The 26,433-nt window shown below is 47.8% G+C and overlaps 1 protein-coding gene across 2 annotated transcripts in view; it reads left to right on the forward strand.

Annotated features, from left to right (window-relative positions):
* The window catches only part of WDFY2 (WD repeat and FYVE domain containing 2), a 124,438-nt gene that overhangs the window by 90,929 nt on the left and 7,076 nt on the right, over nt 1-26,433 (forward strand). For both annotated transcript variants that reach the window (XM_054586497.1, XM_054586498.1), the window contains exons 6-8: nt 3,783-3,895; nt 15,169-15,295; nt 24,766-24,871. In XM_054586497.1, coding sequence (XP_054442472.1) covers nt 3,783-3,895; nt 15,169-15,295; nt 24,766-24,871 — 346 coding nt within the window. The remainder of the gene's footprint in view (nt 1-3,782; nt 3,896-15,168; nt 15,296-24,765; nt 24,872-26,433) is intronic.

Consider the following 26,433-nt stretch of genomic DNA (forward strand, 5'->3'; position numbering starts at 1 on the left):
TTCTTCATTGTGCACCTCTAAAAAAATAGGGACTTGTAAAAATAATCATAATGCTGTTATTACTCCTAAAAATCTATAGTCACTCCTTAAGATTGTTGAATAATCAATCCATTTTTAAAATTTTACTTGCTGTTTCTAAAATGGCTTTTTGTAGTGATTTCGTTTGAAATCGGGTCCAGACAAGCCTCCACGTTGGGTCAGGTTGTCCTGTTTCCTCAGCCTCTCAGCCTGGAGCAGGGACCCTGCCCCTTTTTCCACGCCCCTGTGGAAGTGCTGACTCAGTTCTTCAGACAGTCCCCCTCCACGCCCACCCCCACCCCCCGACTCTGCTGGCCTCTGCTTCCTACTGTTGTCGTTGAACTGCACCTCTGTGCTGCTAAATCCCTCTATGATCTCGCCCAGGTCAGATTCAACTTCTGGCAAGAACACTTGGTCATTGTGCTGTTTTGCTCCATATTGCTTCACAGCAGGGAGCTCTTGGTGTGGGGCTGTGGTCCTCCCAGGGAGGCCAAGATTGACCAGGGGCCGGGCTGGCAGCCGCTCCCTGCGTTGTGTCCCTTCCTGCCAGCCCCTCGTGGAAGGGCCGCACCCACCGCTGACCTTTGCCCGAGCAGGCTCTTTCACTTGTGTTGCAAAACGGCGACTTTGTAATCCTGTCATTTTTGCACTTGTGGTAGTTGGAATTCTTCTCTAACATGCCTCATTTAAGTAGGGCTGTTTGATTATCCTGAAATACAACTGATACAGGAAAAGCAACATAAATTCTTAATTATTTCTCTAAGTGCTTCAATTTCAGATAGAGATTTAGTGTCCTGGTTACCTGCAATAGGGATCTTTTATAAACTCTTAGGTTGGTTTGTTTTTTAAATAATATATTCAGTACATTTCAATAAACTGCTTTTTTTTTTAAAGCTCATATTGTTCTATCTTCGGCCAATAAGAGCCCCATCATCCTGACTCCTCTGTCTTTTTTTTTTTCCTTGCTCAATAAAATCAAAAATTTATTTACACCAAAGAATTCCAACACTGGATCTTCCATGTATGAAGGACAAAGTATTTAACACACACACACTCTAAGGGCTGGCAGGGCCACGAGAAGAGGGTGCATAGTTTCCCCACGATTGCAGGCCTACCAGCTCATTGTCACCGGAGAAGACCTCTCTGCTCCTGCCTCTCCGATGCGCTCACAAGGCCGAGGGGTGGGTCTTCTCACTGGATGGCCAGTGAGGAAAGGGGAAGGTAGGAGGAGAAGGTGGTAGAAAGCTAAAAAAGAAACTGTGGCCACATCTCCCATTAGCTCTTAAAGGGTGGTTCTTAATGTGAAACCTACACAGGCAATGTGTTTTTCTCTAGTAAAAGCGATTCGGGTATATCCAGCAAGGAGTGATTCAAAATGGCGAAGTCGAAGAAAATTGAAGAAGATTTTGCCTTCCCCCTTCTACGTGCTCTAGAGCCTTTTGGGAGGTGAAAGGGGAGAGACCAGCGGAAGGAGCCTGGGAGGGAAGGCTGTTCAAGCTGTAAACTAAACTGGAACGCAACCTCTAAGTGCAGTGGAATTAGGGTTAGGTTAGTAAGACGCGACTCATCCCTGTGTTTCTTTGACACAGCCCTGTAGCTTATGGCAGCCTCCTTGTTCTTTGGCAAGTTCATCTTGTACCTTCCTGTCCTGGTTCTGGAAGCAGCTGCTGCTTTTAGAATTTAGAGATAGCTAGAAAATATATGGCCTTATTTTTCAAAAGAAAATAAATTGTGTATAATATTTCTAATTCAGATTTAACATTAAAAGGTTTTTACTTCATCTTTCTACTTGATTCTTTTATCTTGGGCTGAAAATCTTGGTTCCTAACACATTAACACAATTCCTCATTTGCTTTGTCCTATGGTTTATCTATGTTGTTTTAAAATAATACTAATGCTATTATAATAACAAGACTACTGAATGCAATTTTAGATTTCTTTACAGTTCTCTTCCTTAGACGGTATTCTACAGAGGACGCAGTCAAAATGCTGTGTTTTAGAATCGCTTGAAATAATTGTTATCTATGTGGTTTTATCTATCACCAATTTGATACTAATTTTACATTATTGTCAATTTGGGGAATTTTTTTTAATTTTATAAATATATCTAATGTGTAAAATAATTACAAAATTCCAAAGCGGAAACTACATAATGAGAAGTCTCGCTCCCATTTCCGTCCCTCAGCTTGTCTCCCTCCTCCACAGGCAGCCCTTTTGGTTAGATCTTGACTTACTCTTCCAGAGCTTCCTTTTCTAAACATAAGCACACACACTTTGATTTGTTTTCTCCCTTTTTGCACACAGGTGGCATAGCACATAAACTTCCACATATCTTGGTTTTTCCGCCACTCAGTAATGTATCCTGAAAGTTACCCCACATCCATTTGCTTGTGGTATGGGGGTTCTTTTTCTCCCCCTCTGCATAGTATTCTATTTCATGGGTGTACTGCAGGTGATTGGCTAAGTCTCTGTTTGATGACTTTCGGGTTGTTTTCAAGCTTCAGCTGTTCCACTGGCCACAGGGAGTGAACAGCCTCAGTCGTGCGCGTTCTGAACTTTGGCCCAGGTATCTCGGGCACAGCTCTCTAGAGGCAGGATTGCTAGGCATTGTCAAGTTGGAAATCTCGGCACCTTGGATTTTTCCTGGGGACTGGTTATGTGGGCAGCCTCCGCGTGGCATGTGCCAGCCTTTTGGACCCCCAGAAGGAAAGCAGGTGTCTGTTGTGAGCCATCTTGTTTGTGCAGTTGTGGCCAGCGAGCCACTCTGGCCTGTTATTGGGGGGGCTCCTGGGACCCAAGCCCCCAGATGCTGTGCCAGGCTTTGGGCAGCCTTTCCACGGAGAGCAGCCTGGCCCGCTGGGGGAATGCTTTTTTGCACAGCACCATTTTCATTTCTTATCCATTAATATATTTTGCCTATTTTTCTGTAGCCTTTTTCTTAATTGCTCTTTATATATATTTATAGGGATTGGGGCTTTTTGTGACTTAAGTTGCAGATATTTTTTTCCAGTTGGTCTTTTGGCTTTGCTTATGTATTTTTTGTTTGTGTTTTTGAATAGTAATAGCTTTTTCCACTCCAAGGTTATAAAGGAACTCTTCCATCTAGAACTCACATTTTTAATTGTTTATATTTAGAGCTCTAATTCACTTGGAATTTGTCCTGGTATATACTGTGAAATACAAATCCTATTTAATTTTTCCAAATGACTGTCCAGTTTGTGCCATTATCTTTTCTTTATTCCATCTTTTTTTACCATTTGAAGAGCCACCTTTATTAGCCACCTTTGCTTATTAGACATGAAGCAAATTTCTATGTGCTGTAGGGTCTATTTCTAGACTTCCTGTTCTGTTGCATTGGTCCATTTGCCCATTTATGCACCAGTACCACATTTTTCATTAAAGAGACTTTATAACATGTGTTACTCTCTGATAGGGCTAGCCTTGCCCATCACATTCCATATTACTATTATTTTCAGAATATTTCTGGCTCTTACTTATTTTTCTATATAAACTTCAGAATTAACATATCTAGCTCTAGAAAAAAACATGTTGATATTTTTATAGGCATTATATTAAATTTATTAATTCATGTTGCGAGACGACATCATTATCACATTGAGTCTTACTGTCCAATAATACTGTGTCTTTTCATTTTATGTCCACTTTTTTATCTTTCAGCGTTGTGTTCAAGTTGTCCTCATTTATTACTTTTGTAAACCCCTCCACTCAGTTTTGAGAAACAATCCTTAATGCTTACATGATAGATTTGATGTTGAAAGCCGGCACGTGTTTATTGGTGACCATTCAGGCCAAGTAACCATCCTCAAACTGGAGCAAGAGAGCTGCACCCTGGTCACAACATTCAGAGGACACACAGGTGGGACTGAAAGCAAACCTCCACGCGCTACTTGCCCGCTTGGCGTGCTGCACCTGCCGTAAGGTCTGGCGTTCGGGTAACAAGGGTGGAAGTGCCGGTGCGCCCTGGGCTTGCGCAGAGGCACACATGGCGCACGTAACTGACCTCAGAATAATTCAGTGAGCTCTGATGTCAGAAGTTTTCAATATTGGGCCAAACAAAAGGGGGATCCATCTGTTTCAAAATGCGGTGATTTGGTTCTTTGTCACGCTGCCCTGGAGAAAGCCAGCATTGGCACATGTCAACGAGACCTTGTGTGAGACTATGCGGCAACGGCGCAAACCCCCAAAAGCCAAAGGGACCGCTGCCTCAGGCTGTCTTTGCCCTCCTTGGATCGAGGAGATGTGGGCAAGACAGGCTCCCACTTCCAAGACAAGTGAAATGATAAATATGTTCACTTTGGGTAGCCAGGTTGCATCAAAAGGTAAAGTTCATTGTTAAGTGCCCTTCCATTGGGGCTCCTTCCAGGTTAAAACCCAAGGCCTCCTTGATGTTACGGGTCTGCTCAGAGTCATTTAAACAAGGTACAGTGATAGAAAATATCCACATGTAGGCTTTGAAGGTCTTGAACAGTGGTGATGAGGATTAATTTTTTACTAGTATTTTTAATATGTGATGTTAACCTTGGAAAATAAGTCACTGCCTGTTTTTGTGGTTTTTTAATGGGCTTCTACAGATGACACCCATGGTTGAGTACAGAACAAGGTTAACACTGAGTTTAGACGTGTAAGAACAAAGGTGGGTGACTGGGGGTATAAAATAGGATAGTACTTAGATCTTAAGGGATTTCCTAAAGGGAAAGAAAGGAAAGTGAGAATATGAAATCCAGGGGAAAAGATTCTTAAAAGATCGCCTGCATTATTATCTCTGCCTTTGGGAGGAAGAATACACAGAAACACATCCCCTGTGGGCAGGACCCAGTTCTTTCTGATTGGATTTCTCTTTTTTTAGCCACTTACACCCTGGCCAACCCTGGCCTGGTCGGGACCCAGAACTCCCCTCCCCCTCAGGAATCTTAAACTTCAGTGTTTCACTGCGAACTCCAGCCTCCTCCTAATCTTTCACTTCCCTAAACCCTTCTGCGAGCTCCACCTGCCCTCGTCCTAGTTGAGAAGTCTGGACCTTGATCCCTCACTGCCCGGTCTCCACGCCACCTTTCCTTCCTTCCCAGGTGCGCGTCCCTTCAGCCGTGCGCTTCTCAGCGTGCTCAGCTCAGGGCCCCTCTGTGCTTCCTTCCGGGTGAGCTTTGTCCCGGTTTCACCGGCTCTCCATGCCCTCTTATTGCGCTGGCAGCCACGGGGTCAGGGCCCAGTGCAAGGTCGTTCCAAGCCGAGTCAGGAATGGCCTCAGAATCCGGCCACAGAATCCGGCCACGTGGTCCCTCTGCAGATCCTTAGGGCGCGCCTCCCGTTTTCCTTCACCGCTTTCGCAGCTGTCTGTCACTTTCCCACGCCCCGCCCCTCCCATTCCAGCCTCCTCCTCCTCCAAAGAAAAATAGATCATTATCAGATAGAAACTGTTTTGTTTTTAATCCTCACCTAGGGACATGCTTATTGATTTTAGAGAGAGGGAAAGGGCGGGGGAAAGAAAAGGAGAGAAACATAGATGTGAGAGAACCACCAATCAATCGCTTCTAGTACAGGGACCGAACCTGCAACCTGGGTTTGTGCCCTGACGGGCAATCGGGCCCATGACCTTTCAGTTGATCAGGTGATGCCCAACCAACTGAGCCACACCGGCCAGGGCCAGGTAGAAGCTTTTAAAAAAAATTATTTTTTTGCCCACCCATAGTCCCTCCGCCACAAACTTCTAACCCACCCCCCATCTCATGCCCCTCCGCCTCAGGCAGGAGCCTGCTGCCCGCTCTCCCTCCAGGGCCAACCCTTCTCAGTTTACTAACATGCCAAAGTTTCTTGCCTGTTACAGAAACAAACCCAAATCCTCTTGGTCCATGTTCTGTTGTAGCAATTTTCTTAACAGCAATGTTTTTTCTCTTTAAAAAATATTGTGGTAAACAATACATAATCTTAAATGTACCATTTTAATCATTGTTAACTGTGTGTGCAGTGGCATTAAGTGCATTCACATTGTATTGCAAGTGTCACAACCGTCCACCTAGAGAATATTTTTCGTCTTGCAAAGCTAGCACCGCCCCCGCCCCCCGCCCTGCCCCGCCGCAGCCCGGGCAGGCAGCATGCGGCCTTCCGGGTCTGCGAACCCCCGACTGTTCCACGGGCCGCCCAGGGGTGGCATCGCGGTATTTGTTTTCCAACTGGCTGGCTTCCCTTAGCACCATCCCCGTGTTGTAGCGAATGCAGTGCTTGGAAAGAATATCGTTTTCCCAGCTGCTTCCATTTCTTGACCTGCCTTTTCCTTTCCAGCCAGCCGCACGCGGCCTGTCTCATCACTCCGCGCATCCTGTGCTCCCCAAGGCAGCCTGCTGGTGGCCGGTCCCGCGGATGCATTCAGCCCGCGCCCTATGAGGACCTCCCCGCGCGTCTCCCAGGGCCCTCGCGTCCTTCTTGTCCCGCGCCCCTTGGCCCGTGGGCGCACGCGCTCCTCCCCTCCGCTCTTCCAGCTGCCCTTTCTCCTCCCCTCTGTGGGCTCCGGGAGTTTCTCCCTGGACCCTCGTCTCTTTACATCCGTGCTCTCTCGGGGTGACCTGAGCCACGACCCTCAGTCCCAGAAATAAAAAGCACAGCCATTGTCCTCCAATTGCCCCCGGGCCCAGTGCGAGAGACAGAAGCTAAACCAGCCATTCCAGCGCGGAGCAGTGGGGGCCGGTCCGGGCACACCCCCCCTGCCCTGAGCACCCCGGGCCGCAGCTGGAGTGAAGGTCTTTCGGGGAGGAGTATGTGTGGAATTTAGGAAAAAGAGAGCAGTCCAGGCAGAGAAAACCAGCGTAGCCCAAGGCGTGGAGATGCGCGAGAGAGTGGTGCTCTCCAGAACGTGTAGGAGCTGTGCGGACGGCTGGACCGCTGAGTTGGAGGCGGGGGCAGCCAGAAAGGACGCGAGGGTCCATTCAGGTCACGGCAGGCCTCGTGCAGGTCAGTGAGAAACCATTAGAGCGTTGTCTTTAGGCAAAGATGCCAACTCGATCCAAGTTAAAAGAGGGTTTTGGCAGCAAGTATAGAGTGTCCTGGGAAAGCTGGGACCTGGGCGTGTGGCCGTGGTCACGGGAAAGCGAAGAGGGGGTGGGCCCACGGTCAGAGTTTAGGCGGTGAGCCCCGCAGGCCCAAGGTCCAGGCCGGTCCCAGGCTGGGGCTACGCCGAGGAGGCGTGGAGCCTGACCTTGTGCGCTCACCCCATGGGGGCTGATGAGAGTGCGCGGGGTCTGTGCTGCTGCCTGCAAGGCAGGAAGGGGCGAGTAGCTGCTGCTTCCCGCGGTGGGAGGGGAGCTGGATGTGGCCCAAGGGTTTCCTGTCCTGGGAGGTAGTTCTACAGAATGTTACCTTGACACTGTGTTTTATTTTCCTCAAAATGTTCAAAGCATTGTCATAGGATTTCATCATGAGGGACCCTTGAGGGACACGGCCCAGGAAGGTCACGACCCTGAAGGCAAATGTAGCAGGTGGCATATTTAACTTGCTCTTATTCCTGGACAGCAGTATCTACCCATTGCCAACCTGGCTACAGCACCACTCATTTAAAGGTGGAGCAAGGATGTCTAAGAGATTCCATGGTGACCCAAACATTATCAAGCTCTTCCAATGTAGTCGGCTCACTCTGGACCCTGAGAGGGCCCTGTATGGGTGGGGCAGGCACAATCCTGGAAAAGGGGGCTTTGTAAGGATTTATTTCATCCTTATGAAACTAGAGGCAAACTTCTTTATTAACTCTTAGGGGAATTATTGAAAGTAACAGGTAATTGTGACAAGTAACAAAAACAAGGAAAGATAGCTCAGTGCAAGTGTAGAGATTCAAATAGAAACCATGATTTTTGTTTACAGTGGAGGCTCCCGCTCAACCTAGTTTACAGAAAATGCGATAGATGCACAGCTTCATCAAGAGTCGGTCAGGGCGTTAGATCCGGCTGTGATGAGAGCTGGGTTGCGTGGGTGGAAACGAGCGTGATGCTTGGTTTACTCGCCTTCCCAGCCACGGCACACCAGCATTAAACTAACCATTGCGGGCAGCCCGGAGCTGGGCGTAGCCTGTGCTGGGAAGCCCGTGCGCTGCGCGGAGTCATGCTGGGCCACCGCAGCAGAGGGCCTCTGCTTGTCCGGCCGTGGAAGGGAGCCTTCCGAGGAGGCCGTGCCGAAACGACACCCTAGGGAGCAAGGAGACCCCCGGGGGCAGCACAGCCCAGGCCCCACATGTGTGGACGGCGTGTAGCCTGGAGTGGGGAGTGAGGACAGCTGGGTGCCAGCGAGCGGCGGTGCAGGGGGCCTTTCCCGCCACGGAAAGAACCTCGCGGGGCGCTCTCGGGCGGCGGGAAGCTGGGTTTCCATTTTAACAAACCCCCAACAGCAGAGGGTAGTGGATTGATTAGGGACAAGAATGGATGTGAGGAGACCATTCAGGAGGAAAGCAGCTGCTGCAGTTCCTATGTGAACAGAGTTTTACGTTTAAAACTATTCACCTTAGCAAAATTTACAATACTTAAAAGTTGAGAAAAATCTAACAACACGTTAAATAAATTAAGGTATGTTCATGTGTTGGGATATTAGGCAGCCATTAAATATTACAATTATGAGACTAATAATACAGATTTTATAATGATTAAATGCCTTTTTTAAGAATGAATTTATGTTCAAAATTACCCTATAGGTCATATTGTGGCGGGCAAAGGCAGGGAGAAGCACATACTGAAACATTGATGGGGGAGGGGTGGAAAGGCGGCGTAGTCTGAAGTGAAGTCAGGCAACGTGGCAGAGATGACTTCTGTCATGTAAAACGTCATACACCCTGGGGCCCGCGACCCTGGCAGCACGGCTCTCGTTCCCCGAGTTACAGAGGGCGCGGAGAGGGCCGGGCTGTGGGGCTGAGCCGGAGGGCAGGGCGTCCGCGTCGCTGCAGAGTGCGGGCCACCTCGACGAAGGAGGTGCTGTCCCCTGCCCCCAGAAGCGTTCGGTGGAAAGGACTGTTGGTCAGGCAGCTGACAGCTGCACGTTCCCGCCTGGGAAGGCAGAGGTGTGCAGCCAGCCACGCTCCTCTCCCTCTCTGGGCCCCGCCTTCCGCGGGCCCCCCACCCCCAGGCTCTGCCGATCACCTCGCCCCTGAGTGATGCTTTATGGCTCTGGTTTATTGTCCTCCCATTCCTCTCTGCCACCCATTCACAGCCCAGGTGAGTAAACCTTTATGGGGCACCTCCCGTGTGCCAGGCCGTAGGCACCTAAAGTCGGCAGGAACAGGTTTCGAATCCAGTGAAGTCTGCTGCGGTGGGTGAGTGTGACAATAAGACGAGCCCGGAGCGGGCATCCTCACCGAGACTGGGGGTCTGGGGGCCGGACGAAGGCTTCCTGCAGGAGATGGCTCCGGAGTGGCACCTTGAAGAGGGAAAACAGGTTACTTAGATGATAAAAGGCAGGCCCGCACTCCAGGCAGAGGGGGCCACCGAGGGAACGAGCCGGTGGTAATCTGTGGGCAGCAGAGCGCGCAGACCCGAGGTGGGAACGCACCTCGTGTGATGGAAGACGCGCGGGCCGCCAGCGCGCCCAGAGCGGAGCGAGGATGGCGGAGGCGGGGGAGCCCGCCGGCAGGAGCCAGAGCTGGGTGCCGAAGGGCCCTGGAAGGCGTGGACAGCGCTCAGGCCGTACTCCGAGTGGGATGGGAACCACGGGAGCCTGGGGTGGCCTGACGTGCTTTGCGTCCTTGGGTGATGGCTTTGCGGCCGGAGCAGGGGTGGAAGCAAGGCGACCTTGTGGGAGGCTGTTAGGACAGTCCTAGGCTTGTTGGGTTTTTTGTTTTGCTTAATTTTTACTTTTCATTTCGAAATCATTTTTTACTTTGAAGAACTAGCAAAATAGCGCAGAGTCCTGTACATCCTCCCCACATTCCCCAAATGTTAACATCTTTGAATATTACAGTATAAAAATCAAAATAAGGAAATTAACAGTGATACAGTAGTATTCTCTAATCTACAGACCTTTTCCCCATTTTTCCAGTTATCACACTGTCCTTTGCCTGGTTCAGGATCCAAGCCAGCACCATGCAGTGCATTTGGTTACAGTGTCTTCTTAGTGTCCTTTGGCCTGGAACAGTTCTTCAGTCTTGCCTTGTCTTTCAGGACCTTGGCATTTTTGAATGCTAGCCAGAATATCCCTCCCTTGTAGAATGTCCCTTCATTTGAGTTTGTTTGCTATTTCCTTGTAGTTAAATTCAGATGGTGCTTTTTATGGAGTGCGTCATAGCAGGGTGCGCATGCTGCTGATTTCCCGTTGCTGGTGATGTTAACTTTGATCACTTGGTTAGGGTGCGAGTCTGCAGGTTTCTCCACTTTGATCACCCTTTGGAATTTGTAAGTATTTTATAAGGAAACACTTTGAGTCTATGTGAATATTCCGTTTCTTTTTATATGTTCACCCAATAATTTTAGTATTCATTGATGATTCTTACCAGAAACACGTATGACTGTGGTGATTGCCAAGTTGTGTTTTTTTCTATTATCATTCCTTCTACACTTTTTAGTTGGAATTTTACCATAAGGAAAAACTTAATTCTTCTTCCCTATTTATTTATTCAATTGTTTATACTGGAATAGGCTGACAAGTTCTTTTAATTTCTATGTGCGAGGACCCTCTACTGTCATTTATTTATCTTGTTGCTCAAATCGTCCCAAATTTGGCCATTGGGAACCCCTTCACATTGACTCCTGTGTCCTTTTTCACTTGTCTCCATCATTTTTTGAGCACGCCTTAGTTTTTGGTACCACGTGATGTTCCCCACTCAGCTTGTACACTGCTTGCCTCAGTCCTAGCATCAGCCATCCAAACAGCCCTTGTTCCTTCTATTAGTGAAGAGTATTTAGAAGCCAAAATCTGGGTGCTGTATGTTCTCATTGGTAATGAGGTGTCATTGCTTCTAGGCCCTCTCAGTAGACAGCTAAAAAATATATGTGTACTCACACAGCTGTAACTATTTCTGGGTTTGGTTTTTTTGTGTGTGACTTTTGTACTGGTAAGTCCAATTCTAGTCTACACCAGAGAGATCATTCTGACCTTCCCCCTTTTATTTGTAACTCCTATTATAATAGTAAGAAACTCAGCTCTCATTATCCTCAATGTATTCATTCAGTTAATCCTAGAATACACATTGAATAGTTTAAGAATTGTTAACCTATCTAACACATAGCCCTGTTGTTACCAGACAGGGACCGACCCAGAGCGGGTCTGCCTCAGGCGGGCCTGTCAAGTGTGGGTTCTTGACTCCATGTAGGGACGATGTCACAACACGAGTCCAGGTGGTTCTGAGAGTGCATTTATTAAAGCTGGGGACAGTGAGACAAAGGAGGGACTTAGGGTGGAAGAAGCAACAGGAGCGAGGCCAGGCGGTGCTCTGCTTTGGCTCCCTACAAACATTCTAGGAAAGGAGTGAGCCAGGGCGGGGCTGCCGTGAGCTCCCTGGGAAGTCAGAGAAGAGGGGACCCTGGAGACAGGATCGGGGGGTCAGCCGGGGACAGGCCGCCGCTGCCCCCTGCTCCCCAGCTGCAGTTCTCCTGGGGACCCCCAGTCTAGGAGGAGGTAAGAAGTTCTTGCCTGAGAAGGAGCGTGGGCTGCTCTAGAGCGAGGTCCCACCCGGTCTTTGTTTTGAGAGGGTTTTTTTCCTGCAGGCAAGAATCTTAGGGGAGGGTCTCAGCAGAATGTCCGTCAGCTTTCCAGCTGCCTCTTTAATATGCTGATGTGTCAAAATGAGCATAGAGGGGAGTTTGGGCTCAGTCTCTGGTCTGCTGTACAGTTTTACTTTTATCTTGGGTCTGTCTGGCTCTAAGGGGTGTTTGTTACTTGTTCCCCTGACTTCATCTGTCCTTGGGTTTAGCTGGCACAAGTGGCATTAATTGGGTCTCTGTTCTCTATTTTCCCAGACCAGGGAGATTTGAGCTATGTATTCCCTGGTCAGGGAGGAGAGTTGTAAACCATTTACTGTCAAGTGTCCTTAGTTGGGGAAGATAAGGTCTTGCGATTTACCAGCTGGCTGTTAAATTGTTCAGATTGTTTGGCCTTGTTTAATTTTCTTCTCAGTTGCCCCATTCCACTTGCCCAGGAATTTTCCCAGCGTTTTACTCTCCTGCCACATGTGAAATACAAACCTACTAACTAGAGTGCTATTTTTGTGTACAAATCTTTTTATATTTAGCTTATTAACATTTCCCAAAGTTACTTTCCTCACTTCTCCCGTACCCCACATTCGTGGGGGTATACCCTTCACTTGTAATGTGGCCGGGTTCATTTGTTCCTACTTATATTCCATTGTGGGTCCACCGCACGCGCGTGTGCACGCACACTCACTGATTGTAATTAGTTACTTGTTTATGAGAATGTGAAACACACTCAGAGCCAAACAAAAACCTGCTGCGAGAAGTGTCGCTCTCCTTCCTCCCTTCTTCCCTGCCTTTCCCCGAAACCTGCTGTCAACGAATCTCTTCCACTTCTCATTCACCCTTAGTTTCTTAGATAAAAGGTGGCATACTGTAAATAATTCTTTTACACTTTGTCTTTTCCACTTTACAGTCCATCCTGGAAGTCACTTTCTGTCCGTCCGAGAGCCGCTCATCCCCCTTCACAGCTGCACAGCGCTCTGCGAACGCATCGTGGTTTATGCACCCGCTCTCTTGCAGGAGCACTGAGGTTGTTCGCAGTGTTTAGCTATTTCAAACAATGCTGAAATGAAAAGCCTTGTGCATGTGTATTTTCTGTATTATTTGGTGGCAGTGGGGACAGTAGAGCCTTCAAGACAAACTCCTAGACGTGAGATCGCAGGGTGATAAGCTGAATGCACACGTCGTTTTGTTAGGCGTGACCTGCCCGACCTGGCTGATTTGCATGCTCAGCAGCAGCGTGTGAGAGAGTCGTTCTCGTCCACAGCCTTTACAGCAAAATGTGTGTCGTACTTCTTACTTTTCCTTGTATGACAGTGGCTCATACCCAGATAGCAGTAGAGGCGGTACGAAGTGCTCCAAGTCAAGATGCATTTTGGAGGAAAAACCCATTCAGAGTTTATGATGGATTGCTTCGGAGGCTAAATTCTGTTTAAATACTGGACATCCATATTAATGGTCTAAACTAGTAACTTCTTTTCATTCGTATGACATTTATGAAGCTCTTGGTGACTCTCACCTTCCTCTTGGGCCAGCCTTATTATAATAGTCCAAAATGTACATGGCCTTGTACCAGGTAAAGCTCACTGCCCCACCAAGTACTTGTCAGCATTTCCGGGCCTTGACGCAGCAGCAGTTGGTTTTTCGCTCATGGATCAGTCCCGTGTCGGGGCCGCTAACCTCCGGCCCTTCCCGTGTGGTGACCCGGGGCCCCAGGCTCCCTCTGCAGTGCAGCTTCGCCAGCCCCTGCAGTCTTGGCGTCCACAAGGAGGAAGTGGGAAGGGGACATCTTACCGGCCTGGGCCTGAAGAGATGCAAATTATTGGTACTCCCACGTACTTCCTGGGCTGCCTCCTGAGCACTGGCCACATGTGCCCTAGATGCCAGAGGGCCCGGGGAGCGTGGTCCTGGTAGAACAGCAGCTGTGCTCTTGGAAGCAGCCGTGCAGTCAGATGGACAGTGAGGTGGCTCTGCCTCGGGTGTCTAACAAAAGACGCCATTCGGGTACTGTCTGGAAATTAATAACGTGTTTCGCAGAACGGAATGCATATCCTCAACTAGTATGTGGCCAGCTACTGAAGGGTGGTTTTTTGTTTTGTTTTGTTAAGTATAACCATGGAGTTTAATAGCAGGGAAAAAGAGGAGTTCTGCAGAAGAAGGAAATAGTTAGCACTGAAAGGCTAACCAAGTAAGCATCATGGAGGAGTTCCAAATAAGATTTATGGATTAAAAAAAATGACTTTTGTGTTTTCATTCATCTGCTTGTTCATTCATTCAGCAGACAATACTAGGGCCTGTCTGCTGCTGGCTCTGTGCTTGGTCCTGTGGCGTGTCTGTCTACGTGTGTGTCTCTGTGTGTATATGTAAGTGGGGGTGGAGGGACAGGAAGTGGTGAGGGAAAAGGAGATAATTACACAGACAGAACTATATATTAAATACAAGCAGAATGTTGTGCAGGTATGGGAAGACACTATTAAGCAAAATTCAGAATAGTGGAGGGTTTTTTCCTTTTGATCTTGAAAAAGAAATCATCTCGCACAATTATGTAAGAGAAACTTTCCTAAAAGCTTTTAAAGTGAAGCACTTTATTAGAACAAATTTATAACCTAAAACATCAGATTCCAATAGAAAAGAAGCTATTTTATGTTCTTTTCAGAATATACTGTCTTTTTTTTTTTTAAAGAACTTTAAATTTTACTCTTTTTCAATAAATGTCAAAAAAATGAGTGCTTTTCACATTGTTAAGTGTTTGTGGGCTTCAGCGTATGGCCAGAGAAGACACTCTGCATTACATGCTATAGCCACACCGCTGGAGTGATGCTAACAACCAGCGTCTGTACTGCGCAGGGCACGGCGGGGCCCCGTAAGGGGCCCAGGCAGGCGACGCGGGAACTGGCCAGGCCGGTACTGTCGGCCGCGGTCGCGGCCATCTCAGCGGCATCCCCTTTTTTCCTGGTTTGCCCTGAATCTGTAAAGTTAAATTTCCAAAGAGAGGAAATAAATTTTAAATTCTGATATCTCAGTCTAATTATTGCTGATGTTCATGATTACAAAATCTAATTGAGCTTTTTAAAACCCTATAAACTTCTCACCTATTCTTGTCTGGGTAGGAGGTAGACTGCGGTTAAAAAAAAAAAAAAGGTGGCTAATATTTCCAAGCAGCACAGTATTTTCCATACTTCTGAGAATTATGTCTATTGCTTAAAGATCAGTTAATTGTCTTTCCAATTTCTCGTTGGTCTTTATAGTAATTGATTTTATGGTACATTTAAATTTGGGGAAAAAGTGCTTTAAAGTGTGGAACTCTTATTCTCAGAGCCAATTTTTTTCTCTTTGGGGACTTATTATTTGTTCTTTCAACAAAAACGTTATTGTATGCCAGAAACTGCACTGGATCCTAACTCGTTTGCATTCGCATTTCATTGGTGAACAATCCTGTTGCTCTGTGGCTAACGTTCAGCTCTGTCCGGTCTCACAGGTGGGGTGACTGCTCTCTGCTGGGACCCCGTCCAGCGAGTTTTGTTCTCAGGCAGCTCCGATCACTCTGTAATCATGTGGGACATCGGTGGGAGAAAAGGAACCGCCATCGAGCTCCAAGGACACAAGTAAGACCACTGGTGCTTTATAAAGAACTCTTGAGAAAAGATTCGCAGCTGAACGCTGGGACAAAGGAGTGTGGGCCAGTCTCCGTGGCAGGATGTTAGCATGGGAAGGAACATGGCAGGGAAGCAAATAATGGCCACTTTGATTTGTATCTGCATATAACTATGTTTATTTATACCCCATTTTATTCCACAGAGGATTTGTGAGTCCTTGTCTGCAAGGACCATAAAAGAAAACAATGGCAGCAAATAAATAAAAGATAAAAATTAGAACCAGGGAGAATATAAGAGTAAAAATTTGAGAGCGAAAGCAAAAGGGCTTGAAAGTATAAGCCATGAGGGGTTACAGAATTTCTGTGGTTGAGGTCAAACGTGGTTTCGAGATTCCTGACAGCTGAAGGAAAAGGGGAGAGATAATACTCTTCCCTACGCAGCACGTTTTGTCCTGCACCAAGTTTTTATTGAGTACCCGCCTCGATGCCTATCAGGCTCTTCTTCCTCAGGACAGAGTTCAGGGGGCTGAGAGCAAAAGCAGAGAAGGCTTGTTGTCTCCTTGGAGCAGCTGTCAAACTTGCTGTGCACAGAGAGTCCCCGAGGAATCTACTTAAAGTGGATTCCTGGGCCCTGTCTTTGGAGACGCGGGTCACCGGTCTGGAGCTGGGGCATGTGTCTGGTGACAAGCCCCCCTTCCCCCCCATCCCTGCCCCCAGCGGCTCCCTGCTGGTGAAGCTCAGACCACACTGGGATTTATCCTACTCGGTGCTGCCCACAGTCCCTGGAGGCAGTCGGGTCCAATTGCGGGAAAGAATTTCAGATCTGCTGTAGAACTCTGAACTGTTTTCAACTTGAGAAGCTTTCAAAACGCTAACAAGAGCAGCTCCAGGGCGCCCTCCGCAGTGGTCAGGAATGCGCCGTGAACTGCTGGTTTTAAGCCCCATTAGCTCTACGGGTAAATCTGCCTGGAAACGCTCGTTTTAAAAGAGCCCCCTAGGTAGTTAAAGCTACAGTGTAGGATTATCGAACTAATTCAGTTTCAGAGGGCCCATGCACAAATGATTATTTTAGAGTTAGAGTCTGGTTTTAGACATGTGGCTACTAAGCCCTCGTTTCCCACATGAGAGAACAGACCAGTTGTTTGGCCACAGCTCACTTCTGGGGCCACCTGAACCTTATCATTGACTCCTTGGAGGAATCACTCCCTGATACTTCTTTCCATAACAAGGTGACGTGTGTGTAGAAGGGGTTGACATCGTCCCTGTTAAGGGCAGAAAGAGAAGCCGAACACAGTCCCGTTTAATACACTCGGTCATTCTCTAACCTGGTCCTTATCTAATCCCATCGCCCTGGGCGCTCTCAGAGAAATGAAAGGCAGGTTTTGAACGTTGGACTGACTCCCAGGAGGTTATAAGCAGCTTCGTTTCACACAGTGGTGGACAAACACCACAAGCAGTTGCGTGACCGCCCATGGGTGGGCGCGGGGCGGGGGGCAGGCAGCACCGTGCTCCACACCAGCTGAGTGTCTCATGGAAGATGTTGTCTGGTACAAGCAAAGCTGTAAACTCTAGATACAGCCGCTCGGTCCCAGAAAAAGGACACCTAAACCAGTAGGTCTTCCAGGGTCTAAGTAAGAAATACAGAGTTGGTCGTTTAGAAAATGGAACAGACGGTACTTGGAGTTGATCCGGAGAGCGTCACGCCCTTCGGCCTTAGTGGGGCCGAGCCCCCGGCCAGCACTGGCCTTCCACGGGAGTAGTGGTGGACGGCCTGGCCTGGTGCTCGATGTGACTCCCGCCGAATAACAAAGAGAACAGGGGTCCTCCGGTCTTCGCCTGCTAGCGTGGCCCTGGCGTCAGGGAGCTGGGGGTGTAAAGGCCTTCTGCGTCAGTTGTGTGACCTGTCGGAGTGGGTCGGAGTGCCTGAGGTGGGGCCGGGAAGCCCCGGGACAGCCGGGGGCAGGAGGGTGGGGTTGATAAGGAAGGCGCGGGGGAGGGGCAAGGGCACCAGCCGGGCGGGAGATGCCCCAGGCCTGCTCTCCCAGCTGCCCAGCCTTCGGCCCCGGAGCCGGCTGCTGGTCCATCTCCGCGACTGTTGTATCGGCCTCCTATTCCAGGAAGAGCTTTCAGCACACACAGCCCCCTCAGTTTCATCTTACAATACCCTTGGAAAGGCAGCAGCCAGATGCCGTGATTCAGGTGAGAAAACTGAGCTGCCGTCCTCAGACTCTGGCTAATAGCGGAAGAAGTCTCCCAAAGCTTCCTGCAGTTCAAACTAAGAAAGCTATCTAGAAGCTTCTTTGTATCCAGCACTGGTCTATGGAGACTGAGTAACACGTGGCCCCCACCATGCCCGGAGATGTTTTCTGCCTTGTTTCGACTTCAGAGGCCAAAGAGGCTCGCTTGAGGCCTGAGGCTGCCCCTCCTGCTCTCCTACTGCGCTGACTCACTTTCCCACCTTCCCCAGTGTGGCTAATGGTAGGCAGATCTCCAAATCAGAGACCAAACTGGTGAGCTGGGGACGGGGGGGGGGGGGGGGGGGGTGGGGGGGGCAGGCAAGACCGAGCTCCCGCCCCTCAGGGTGGGGGGCGGCCTTCGCCGCCTCTGGCAGCACCCAGCCCCGGGGCAGGGGAACAGCGCTCGCGGTGTCTGTCCCGGGCTGTGCCGCTTCAGGCCTCCTTCAGCAGCATCTGGTGACCGGTTTGACTTTGTGGGTAAAAGTCCCTTCAAAGCAGAGAGAGCTTTAGCACTGGTGTGATTGGCGATAGCAAAACTGTATCCGAGTCCAAGGAGAGAAAAGTGGAGAAGGTGTGGTTCAATCCTGCTCTTTCCTGCACTGGGAGCTTTCGGTAGTCCTGTTCCCTGCGGCAAAGGGAACATGCTTGCTGCTGGTCCTGTGAAGGGAAAGTCAAAGCAGAGGTTCAGTTCCAAGGACCAGCTGTGCCTGTCAGGAGCCAGTTACCGGTTGGGTGGGCATTATCGAAGCGCGAGCCTGGACGTTTATTGTCCCGTGCCCACTTGCTAAATCCAGTTACGGTGCTTGGGCTTGTAGGTCCTTTCTTAGTCTCAGATAATATCTGTCACTGCATGACCAACTTTATGACTCTAATTTTTCTTATAACAGTGTTCCCCTGGGCTTCTGAGACTCTCTGGCCATTTAATTTAATGGTCCCTCCTTGGGACGTGCCGGTTGCCCGAGGCCTGCTCACGGCCATGACCCTTGGCACACTTGGCCTGGGTGCTTGCTCCCTGCTGTCACCGCCCCAGCTCTGTGTCCTCTCTTCCTGGTCTTACCATGTGTGTGACTTTTGTTATAAGCCTCCTCAAAGCCTTTTGGTGAATAAATAGGCTGTTCGTACATATACATAGAAGTTGTGTTTCTCTGTCTTCTATCAAGTAAATTGTATGTAAAGTTATAAAAGGAAGTGAGCGAATTTTTTTAACTTTTATTTTCCACTTCTAATATTGACACTATTACAGATGTCCCCCTCTCCCCGCTTTGCCCACTCCATCAAGCCCCTCCCGCCCCCGGCTGCCTCCGCGTACAGGTCTCCCGCACAGCTTCGTCTGCGTTTGGCAGAGGAGGGCAAGGGTCGTGAGGTACAAAGGCTCTCCTGTCGAATCTGAGATACAGGAGGGCTTGTCACTGTGGCACTAAAGAACTGTTAGGACAGAGGGGAAGGAAGGTCTTTCCTATTTTTAAATACTTAGCTAAAGACAAAATAAATAAAAGCATTAGAAACTACAGTTCTCATAGAGGGTAGAATCTTACAAAAAGGGCCAGGGAGCGGCCACCAGCCCAGCCTCTGCCAGCGGCGCGGCAGCCCCTCTCACTGGTCCTCCATCTTCTCGCCTCTGCCGGGAGGGTAGTGCCGGAAAGAAAACCTGCAGCTGTTGTCAAGAAACAAACACGATGCAGTATGTGTCAAATAATCACGAGAGTAAGGCTAATAAGTGGCAGTTAAAATGATTCTTGTTAATAAAAATCACAATTCTTCAAAAACGTTTTTTATTTTTATTGTATTTATCGGGGTGACACTGGTTAATAGGTTTCGGGTGGCGACCCCTGTGACTGAGGTCTGTATACTGAGCCCCGCGTGCCCACCACCCACAGTCAGACCATCGCCGTCACCATGTGAGGCCCCCCCCATACCCCCCTCCCTGGGAACCACCACGCTGCTGGCTGTGTCCACAGGTTTCAGTCCTATGCCTACAGATGAGTGAAATCATGTGGTTCTTAGCTTTCTCTGTGTCACTTAGCATAGTATTCTCAAGGTCCATCCACGTTGTCACAATGGCCGTATTTTGCCTTTTCTTACAGCTGAGTAGTACTCCGTCGTACAGTTTTGGATCTGGTTACAGTTTCCCTCTGACTCTAGCATTTCCATGGAAACGCTGCCACACACACCCACTCCCTCTACCCATAACATATTCAACAAATGTTTACCGAGCTCTCTCTACAGACTAGATTGTGCTGGGCACCTGGGACACTAAGGTGACTGAGAAAATAGTCCCTGCCGCTATGGAGCTGTGCTAGAAGTATGAGAGGAAGGTGAAGGCAGGGCAGTTTGTCAGTTTTCCTGGAAAGTGAGAGGCCTCAGTGGGAGAGTCGTTCTTGATTTGGAGCCCAGGAGATAGTTTCCCGTGGTCCTCGGGGTCAGGAGGTGGCGTAAGACAGGCCTGCATGAACTAAATAGTGTTTCCAGGAAGTTGAAAGTGGACAGCGGGGCAGTGGCTGGTCTGAACTTCCAGCCTGGCCCCTAAACAACGGGATGTTGCTGATGCTCAGCGTTCCCAGACAGGGGCCCTGCGTGCAGATTCGGGCTGGCTGTGGTCCAGGGATTCCTGGCGAGCTCTCTGGTGCGGGATGACCCTCGGGAGCGGTCATCTGGGAGCCCACAAGCCTCTCTGTTCCTTTGAGGTTTGGAACTTACGAATATGAGAGTTCTGAATATAAAAAACCAAGATTAGATATTCCCCAAGTAACCTAGGATTTGGCATCAAAGAAATGAAACATGCTATACGTTTAAGTTCCCCCGCTAGTAGGGGATGAAAGAGGAGCTACGTTGACATTTGGGCAGATGTTAGTCTTTGCCTGAAAATCTGTTTCTGTAAAGAGGATAATGGCTTCACTTCCCGTTTCCCTGAAGAAGCGTCAGACACGGCCCGGCTTCACGGGCCCACGACCTGTGCGGTCGGTCGCACAGGGCCCCCTGCTTCGCAGCCCCGCACACTCGGTCTCCTGTGCTGCTGTCACCGTCACGTGACTCTTAACTAATTTTTAACAGAGCGCCCTGTATTTTCATTTTGCATTGGGCTGCCCCCCTCCCCAAATCGTGTAGCTGGGCCTGATCATCAGACGCATGTTCGTCTAGGGCTGCTGAGAAGGGGAGGACGCCGTCCCGGTCTGTGCCGCGGCCCTGCCGGCTCTCAGAGTGGGCTTCACGCGGCCCTGCAGCCGTTCGCATATCCCTGCGCGGAGCACTCGGCCGTGGATAGTGACCAGTTTTGAAATGCTTTCTAGTGTAAATGCTACAGTGATGTCAGGTGAAACAGGACTGCAAGAAGAAGGTATCCTTTATTCTCTAAAGCCCTTAATCTGTGAACCTGGCCATGTTCTCTCGCCTTTTTAACTGCAGGGTGGGTTGTATTGTGAATCCTTAAATCAGGGAGTCCTGAGCAGCTTCCTTGCAAAGCTTGGAATCCAGTGTTCATCACTGTTCCGTCTTCTGTGCTGGAATGTTAACAGTACTGGAGTCCCATAAATTACACGTTTGTTGTCGACTGCTGCCAGCTCCGAGTGGCAGTGCAGTTCCTTCTGGAGCTTATTTCGGTTTTACAAGATCATTGATGTGCATCAGGATACTTAACAAACGAAATGCCATTCGGATCACAGGGGTATGAGTCTGTTCAACTGGATAGATCTTCCTTCTTGTGCCTGAATGTTGGAAAGGTGGCACCCCAGACTTTGAAATTAAGGAATAACTAACTGGACAGACTGAAAACAATTGATTTTTTTTTAATGACTATATTTCAAAGATTTTATATTACTCAGTAATTCATGCAGGAAATAGTAAAATGTTACAACCAGTTCCAAGGAAAATCCAGCGGAGATGACGTTCCTAGGCAATGGAGGACGTAGAAATGACCGCAAGCAGAGTCCCGGCCGGCCACTGCCACGGGAGGGGCGGGGCGTGGGGATTGGTTGCATCTTCACTGGACAAGATCCATTTGCAGGAATAGCAGTTTTCTATATCTTACTGAGTTACATAAAATAGCTCATTTTCTCTCATATTCTGGAAAAAATTTATACTTTATATTAGAATTGTCTTTTTTATCCATACACTCTCAAGAGTATGCAGGGTTGTTTTCCGAGGCTGCATGATAAGCAGCATCATAACACCTGCAGCAGGAGGTGCGCACCGGGCGCTCCCCTGTTCAGCCAGACGCGGGCAAGCCTTGTAACGATGTTCAGCAGTGCCGTCCCTGCCATCGGGTGTTCTGTTGGGAAGTAGTTATTTTTATTTAAATGGAATGGATTCATCATTGCTATTTTCAAATGAACCAATATCTTTAAATGTCTCAGTTTTGGTTTCAAATACCATAAATACTGATAGTTATCACTCATTTAAACAGCTCTTTGGTGTCCTCAAATAAGTTTTAAGAATGTAAAAAGGTCCCAAGACCAAAAAGTTTGACAACCACTGCTTTAAGACAAAGCTGCTTTTTCTTTCAGAAAGTGCATATACAAAGAAACACGTGACAAGATGTTCAACATCATTAGTTATTATGAAAATGCAAATTAAAACTGCAATCAAATGCTGCTGTGCATATGTTATACAGTTAACCTTTAAAAGCCTAATCGTACCAAATTTTGGTGAGGTTTTGGAGGAGTGAAAACTTGCACAATTGGCAGGCATGGAAACCGTACAGCCCACTTTGGAAGACAGTTTGGCATTCTCTCTAAAATTAAACTCACCTACCATGCGATCCAGCCTTTCTGGATTCATCCCGTCTATTTATCCAAGAGAAATAAATGCCCATGCCCATTCAAGTTCTTGTATTCCAGAGAACATAGTTTTGTGGGGTTTTTTTGGTAATCACTCCCACCTGGGAACAACTCAAATACCCATCAGTTGAAGAATGAGTAAATAATAAAATACAGCTCACAAAAACTTAACAAAAAACTGTCGATACACCCAACCAGAAAAACAAATCTTAGTTACACTAAGTAAAAGAAGCCTAATATTAAGAAATATATATATGGTATTATTCTATTTATGTGAAACTCTAGGAAATGCAAACTAATCTATGCTGACAGTGTTTGCCTGAGGGAGGGCCTGGGGAAAACGGGGTGGGAGAGGTTACAAAAGCACAACAGAATCCTCTTGGGTGATAAATCATCATAACCTTGCTTGTGGAAACAGCTGTCAGTTGTACGGTTTACGTATGAGCACACATTTCTTAATACAGCTGCTACAAAATACACATTTAAAAAATTGTAGAATAAAATTTACCACTCATAACCACCCGCCCCCCAAAAATAGAGCATATGCAATTGTATTTTTTTTATTTGAACATGGCGTAGTCGTAGCCACCCATTTTAATTATAATAATTAACCAAAGAACTAACCTATATTTCATAGAGAAAATGGGGAGGAGGGCGGCTATAGAGAATTAAGAACTGTCTATCGTGTACAGGCGTTTTAGCAGACGAGCAGAGCTCACAAGCACACATAAATTTCTACTGTGGCTCATACATCACTTTTTCATCCCCTTAAAGTGCAAAAATTAACCCGTTCATTGACATGACTCACTTATAGCCTGTCTGTAGAATATAAAAATAAGAAGCATTTATATAATATATATAAACAATATGCTTTGTAATCAAATTTTGGGTATTCTAACTTAGAAATGATCTAGGTGAGTATCCAGTGATTACCTGTTGGTTACCTCAATTTGTTAGTCTAAGTTACTTGAAGATCTTGGGAATTACCTCTAAGTTGAAATGCTATAAAAAATAATTGCTATTTATATAAAAAGTTTATCTGAAAAAATATGCAATTTAATTGAACACAAGTTTATATTTTTTATAAACATACAGGCATAATGTTAGTTTGGCTCGTTATCTTATATAAATTTAGGAGAAATCATCTGATCAGAGAAAGACACTGCTGTGTTTTAAAACTTATCATACTAGTCTCATTTGTCAAAGAATGCCCTTAATTTTATGAATTTGGTGTCTTAAAATTTTATTGAATTAATATTTTCTATAAAATAATTTTTAAGTCTAGTAAATTTAAGGTGTTAGGGGTTCAAATTCCTTATTTTCTGAGAAGTTTAGGAATATTCAGTTTATAAAAGCATTTGTTCATCTTTAAAAGCCAAACAGAACAAGTTTTATCATTTAAAATGTGCTATAATCTAATTTATTGATACCCTCCAAAGCTAGGAAAGCGTTCCATGCACAACAGAAGATGAAGGCCGTGCTGAATTGTAAGCACACATAGAGCTTAACAGCTTCAGTCCTACAGCGTCAGCCAATGGTCAAAGTAAACACAAAACATCACCAATCCAAATTTCAAAGAGCTGCTCTCCGTCCCAGGGGGTACAGAATTCTTAATTGATTTGAGTTCAAAATAGAAAAGTATTCAAACAAAAATGACGGAGAAATCAGAGTCCCTTTCCTTTCCCACCCAATGGAAAATGTATCTCTATAGAATCTTTTGTTAGTGATCATCCACTTGTCAGACCCCAAATCTGAATTCTCCGCCAGGAGGGAATAACTGGTCAGCCATGCATGGACTAGAAAGAAGAATAAATACAAATCAGTAAATAGGGAATAAAAACTAGAGAAATAGAGAACTGGTGACGCTCAAGTCTCCTGTTGGTTTGGAGTCACTCCAGGAGCCAAGGAATGGCGTGCCTGGGGTCAGCTCCCCATTGGTCGTCACACTGTGGGCAACGGCACCTGTCTGTCGGGTGAGCCCAGTGGGCTTCTCTCTCCATGGATGACTTCCAAAACTCTTAAAGGGTACCTTTCATAAAAGAGAGTGTCATGACCTGGCCAGATAGCTCAGCTGGAGCGTCATCCCTACACCGAAAGGTTGCGGGTTCAATCCCCTCTCAGGGAAAAATACAGAAACTCATGACTCTTGACCACGTGACAGAACAGCTAATTTAATCAGGGAAGGAACCAGTAGGAGGTCATAACCAATTTGACAGTCAGCTTTTCTCCTTAGGCGTTGGTCATGGACAAAGATTATCTCTGCCTGGGGCCTCAGCCTCTGAGATAAGCATTTTGCCTGTTAAGCCTCAGCACCCTGTGCACAGTCAGCACGCTGACAGTTCCGGCGAATTCCTAAGACCTGCGCTCAGGGCTCAGGGGTGCGCATGCTTATTCATCAACTGCTGGGTGTCCTTCCCTTGGGGCCTTCGCTGGCTCTCGGAGCCGAGGCTGACCCTTGTTTTCTTTCGCAGTGACAAGATCCAGGCCCTCTCCTACGCGCAGCACACACGGCAGCTCATCTCCTGTGGCAGTGACGGTGGCATTGTCGTTTGGAACATGGACGTGGAGAGGCAGGAGGTGGGTGCATGGTCACCAGCCTGGGCTCTGCCCCTCGGGCCGTGCCAGGAAACAGCTCAGCCACCCTCCTGCTCGTTTCTTCTTTCTTCTATAATTAACCGTGGAATAAGACGTGTCAGAGAATAAGAAATTCTGGTGGAAAAGGAGTTTCTAACTTTTTTGCCCCTCACAAATCAGCATTTAACATTTATGTAATGGAGATTTCTTAAGGACTTAGACTGAGATTAAGCTGTTTAGACTTTAAATCTGTGTTGCAACATTCAAAACAAAACTTGAAGTGAGAAAGAGGAAACATCTATTTTCAGCTGATTAGCCCTTTCCTACAAAAACAGAAAACTCTTGTTATTGATAGAAATGGTGGCTCCTGAGTGAGATATGGTATCCGATGATACCGTAACATTCTTTGAGTTTTCTTTTTCGCCTTTGAGCATCTTAACAGCTGATGTGTTTACTGAATATCCCCTTTGACAAGTACATTGAAGGTAACTACGTTCTCATTTCCCTAGAATTATGGTGGTAAGCTTTTCCACCAACAGTATAGGTTTTTCTAATTTCAGAAAAGCAACCCTTGAAAAAGACAAAGCCAGCTTCCCAGCTTCTTTCTCTGCCCTCACCCAACATCATTTCAAGAGAGTATTGCCCACAACGTAATGTCTTTCAAATGCCAGTAATTAAATGCATAGGAAGATTAAAACTTGATTTGCTCAAAGCATAAATCCACGGGAGTTCTATTAGTAACTAATTAAAATGATCATTACTGTTAGGAAGTAGGAAATATTAGAACATTGAGTTTGAAAGGAGACATCGGTCGGAAGGCAGGGAAACGACGCACCGTGTGCGGGCCAGGCTGCCCGCGCTTGGGCCGTGACTCGGCGTGAGGCCCGCTGCAGGTGAGGGACGGTCGCGCCCCATCTGTCCTGGCTCCGGCCCTGGCCTGCCTGTCCCGACCGCGGCAGGAGAGGCCCCGTGAGCCCTTCCCTCGGTGCCCTGTCGAGAAGGAGGAGGCTTTCTTGTCCCCTTAGGGTTCTTTCAGCCGGTGTGGCATTCACATAGACGTGAAACCGATGAAGATAACCGGGTGCAATACCTACGTGCGTGCGGGAACTCCGCAGACGAGGGGGGCGGAGCGCTTGCGCACCCGAGCGAACGGGTCCCAGGCAGAAAGGGACATGGGTTGATAACAGCGCTCAATCTAAGGACCCCGCGGGGCTTCAGCGGGACGGGGGGCCGCTGCAGGGCAGCAAGAAGAGCAGGTGCGCAGTAACTCGAAGTTTGCCCTTCCCGACAGATAGGTCACAGCAGGGATTTTTGGTGGTAACTAACGGGCAAGGTCCTGAATTTAAATTCCTTAAGAGACAGGTAACGGTTTACGGTGAGCCTGCAGCGTCTCCGTCGCCTACAGCTCAGGGTGACCGGAATGCCGCAGGGGCACGTCTTGGGGTGAGGGGCGACTCGCGGGCCCGCACCGCCTCCGCGCTGCACGGACAGGGCCCTGCGGTTGGGGGGCGCCCCTCGCGGCCCCGCGCGGAAACTCTGCCTGTCGGCGCTGGCGTGTGAGCGCG

The sequence above is a fragment of the Pteronotus mesoamericanus genome, unplaced genomic scaffold, assembly GCF_021234165.1.
Source record: "Pteronotus mesoamericanus isolate MK-2021 breed Mesoamerican mustached bat unplaced genomic scaffold, CSHL_Meso_final contig_94, whole genome shotgun sequence".
In the NCBI taxonomy this organism is placed as follows: Eukaryota; Metazoa; Chordata; class Mammalia; order Chiroptera; family Mormoopidae; genus Pteronotus; species Pteronotus mesoamericanus.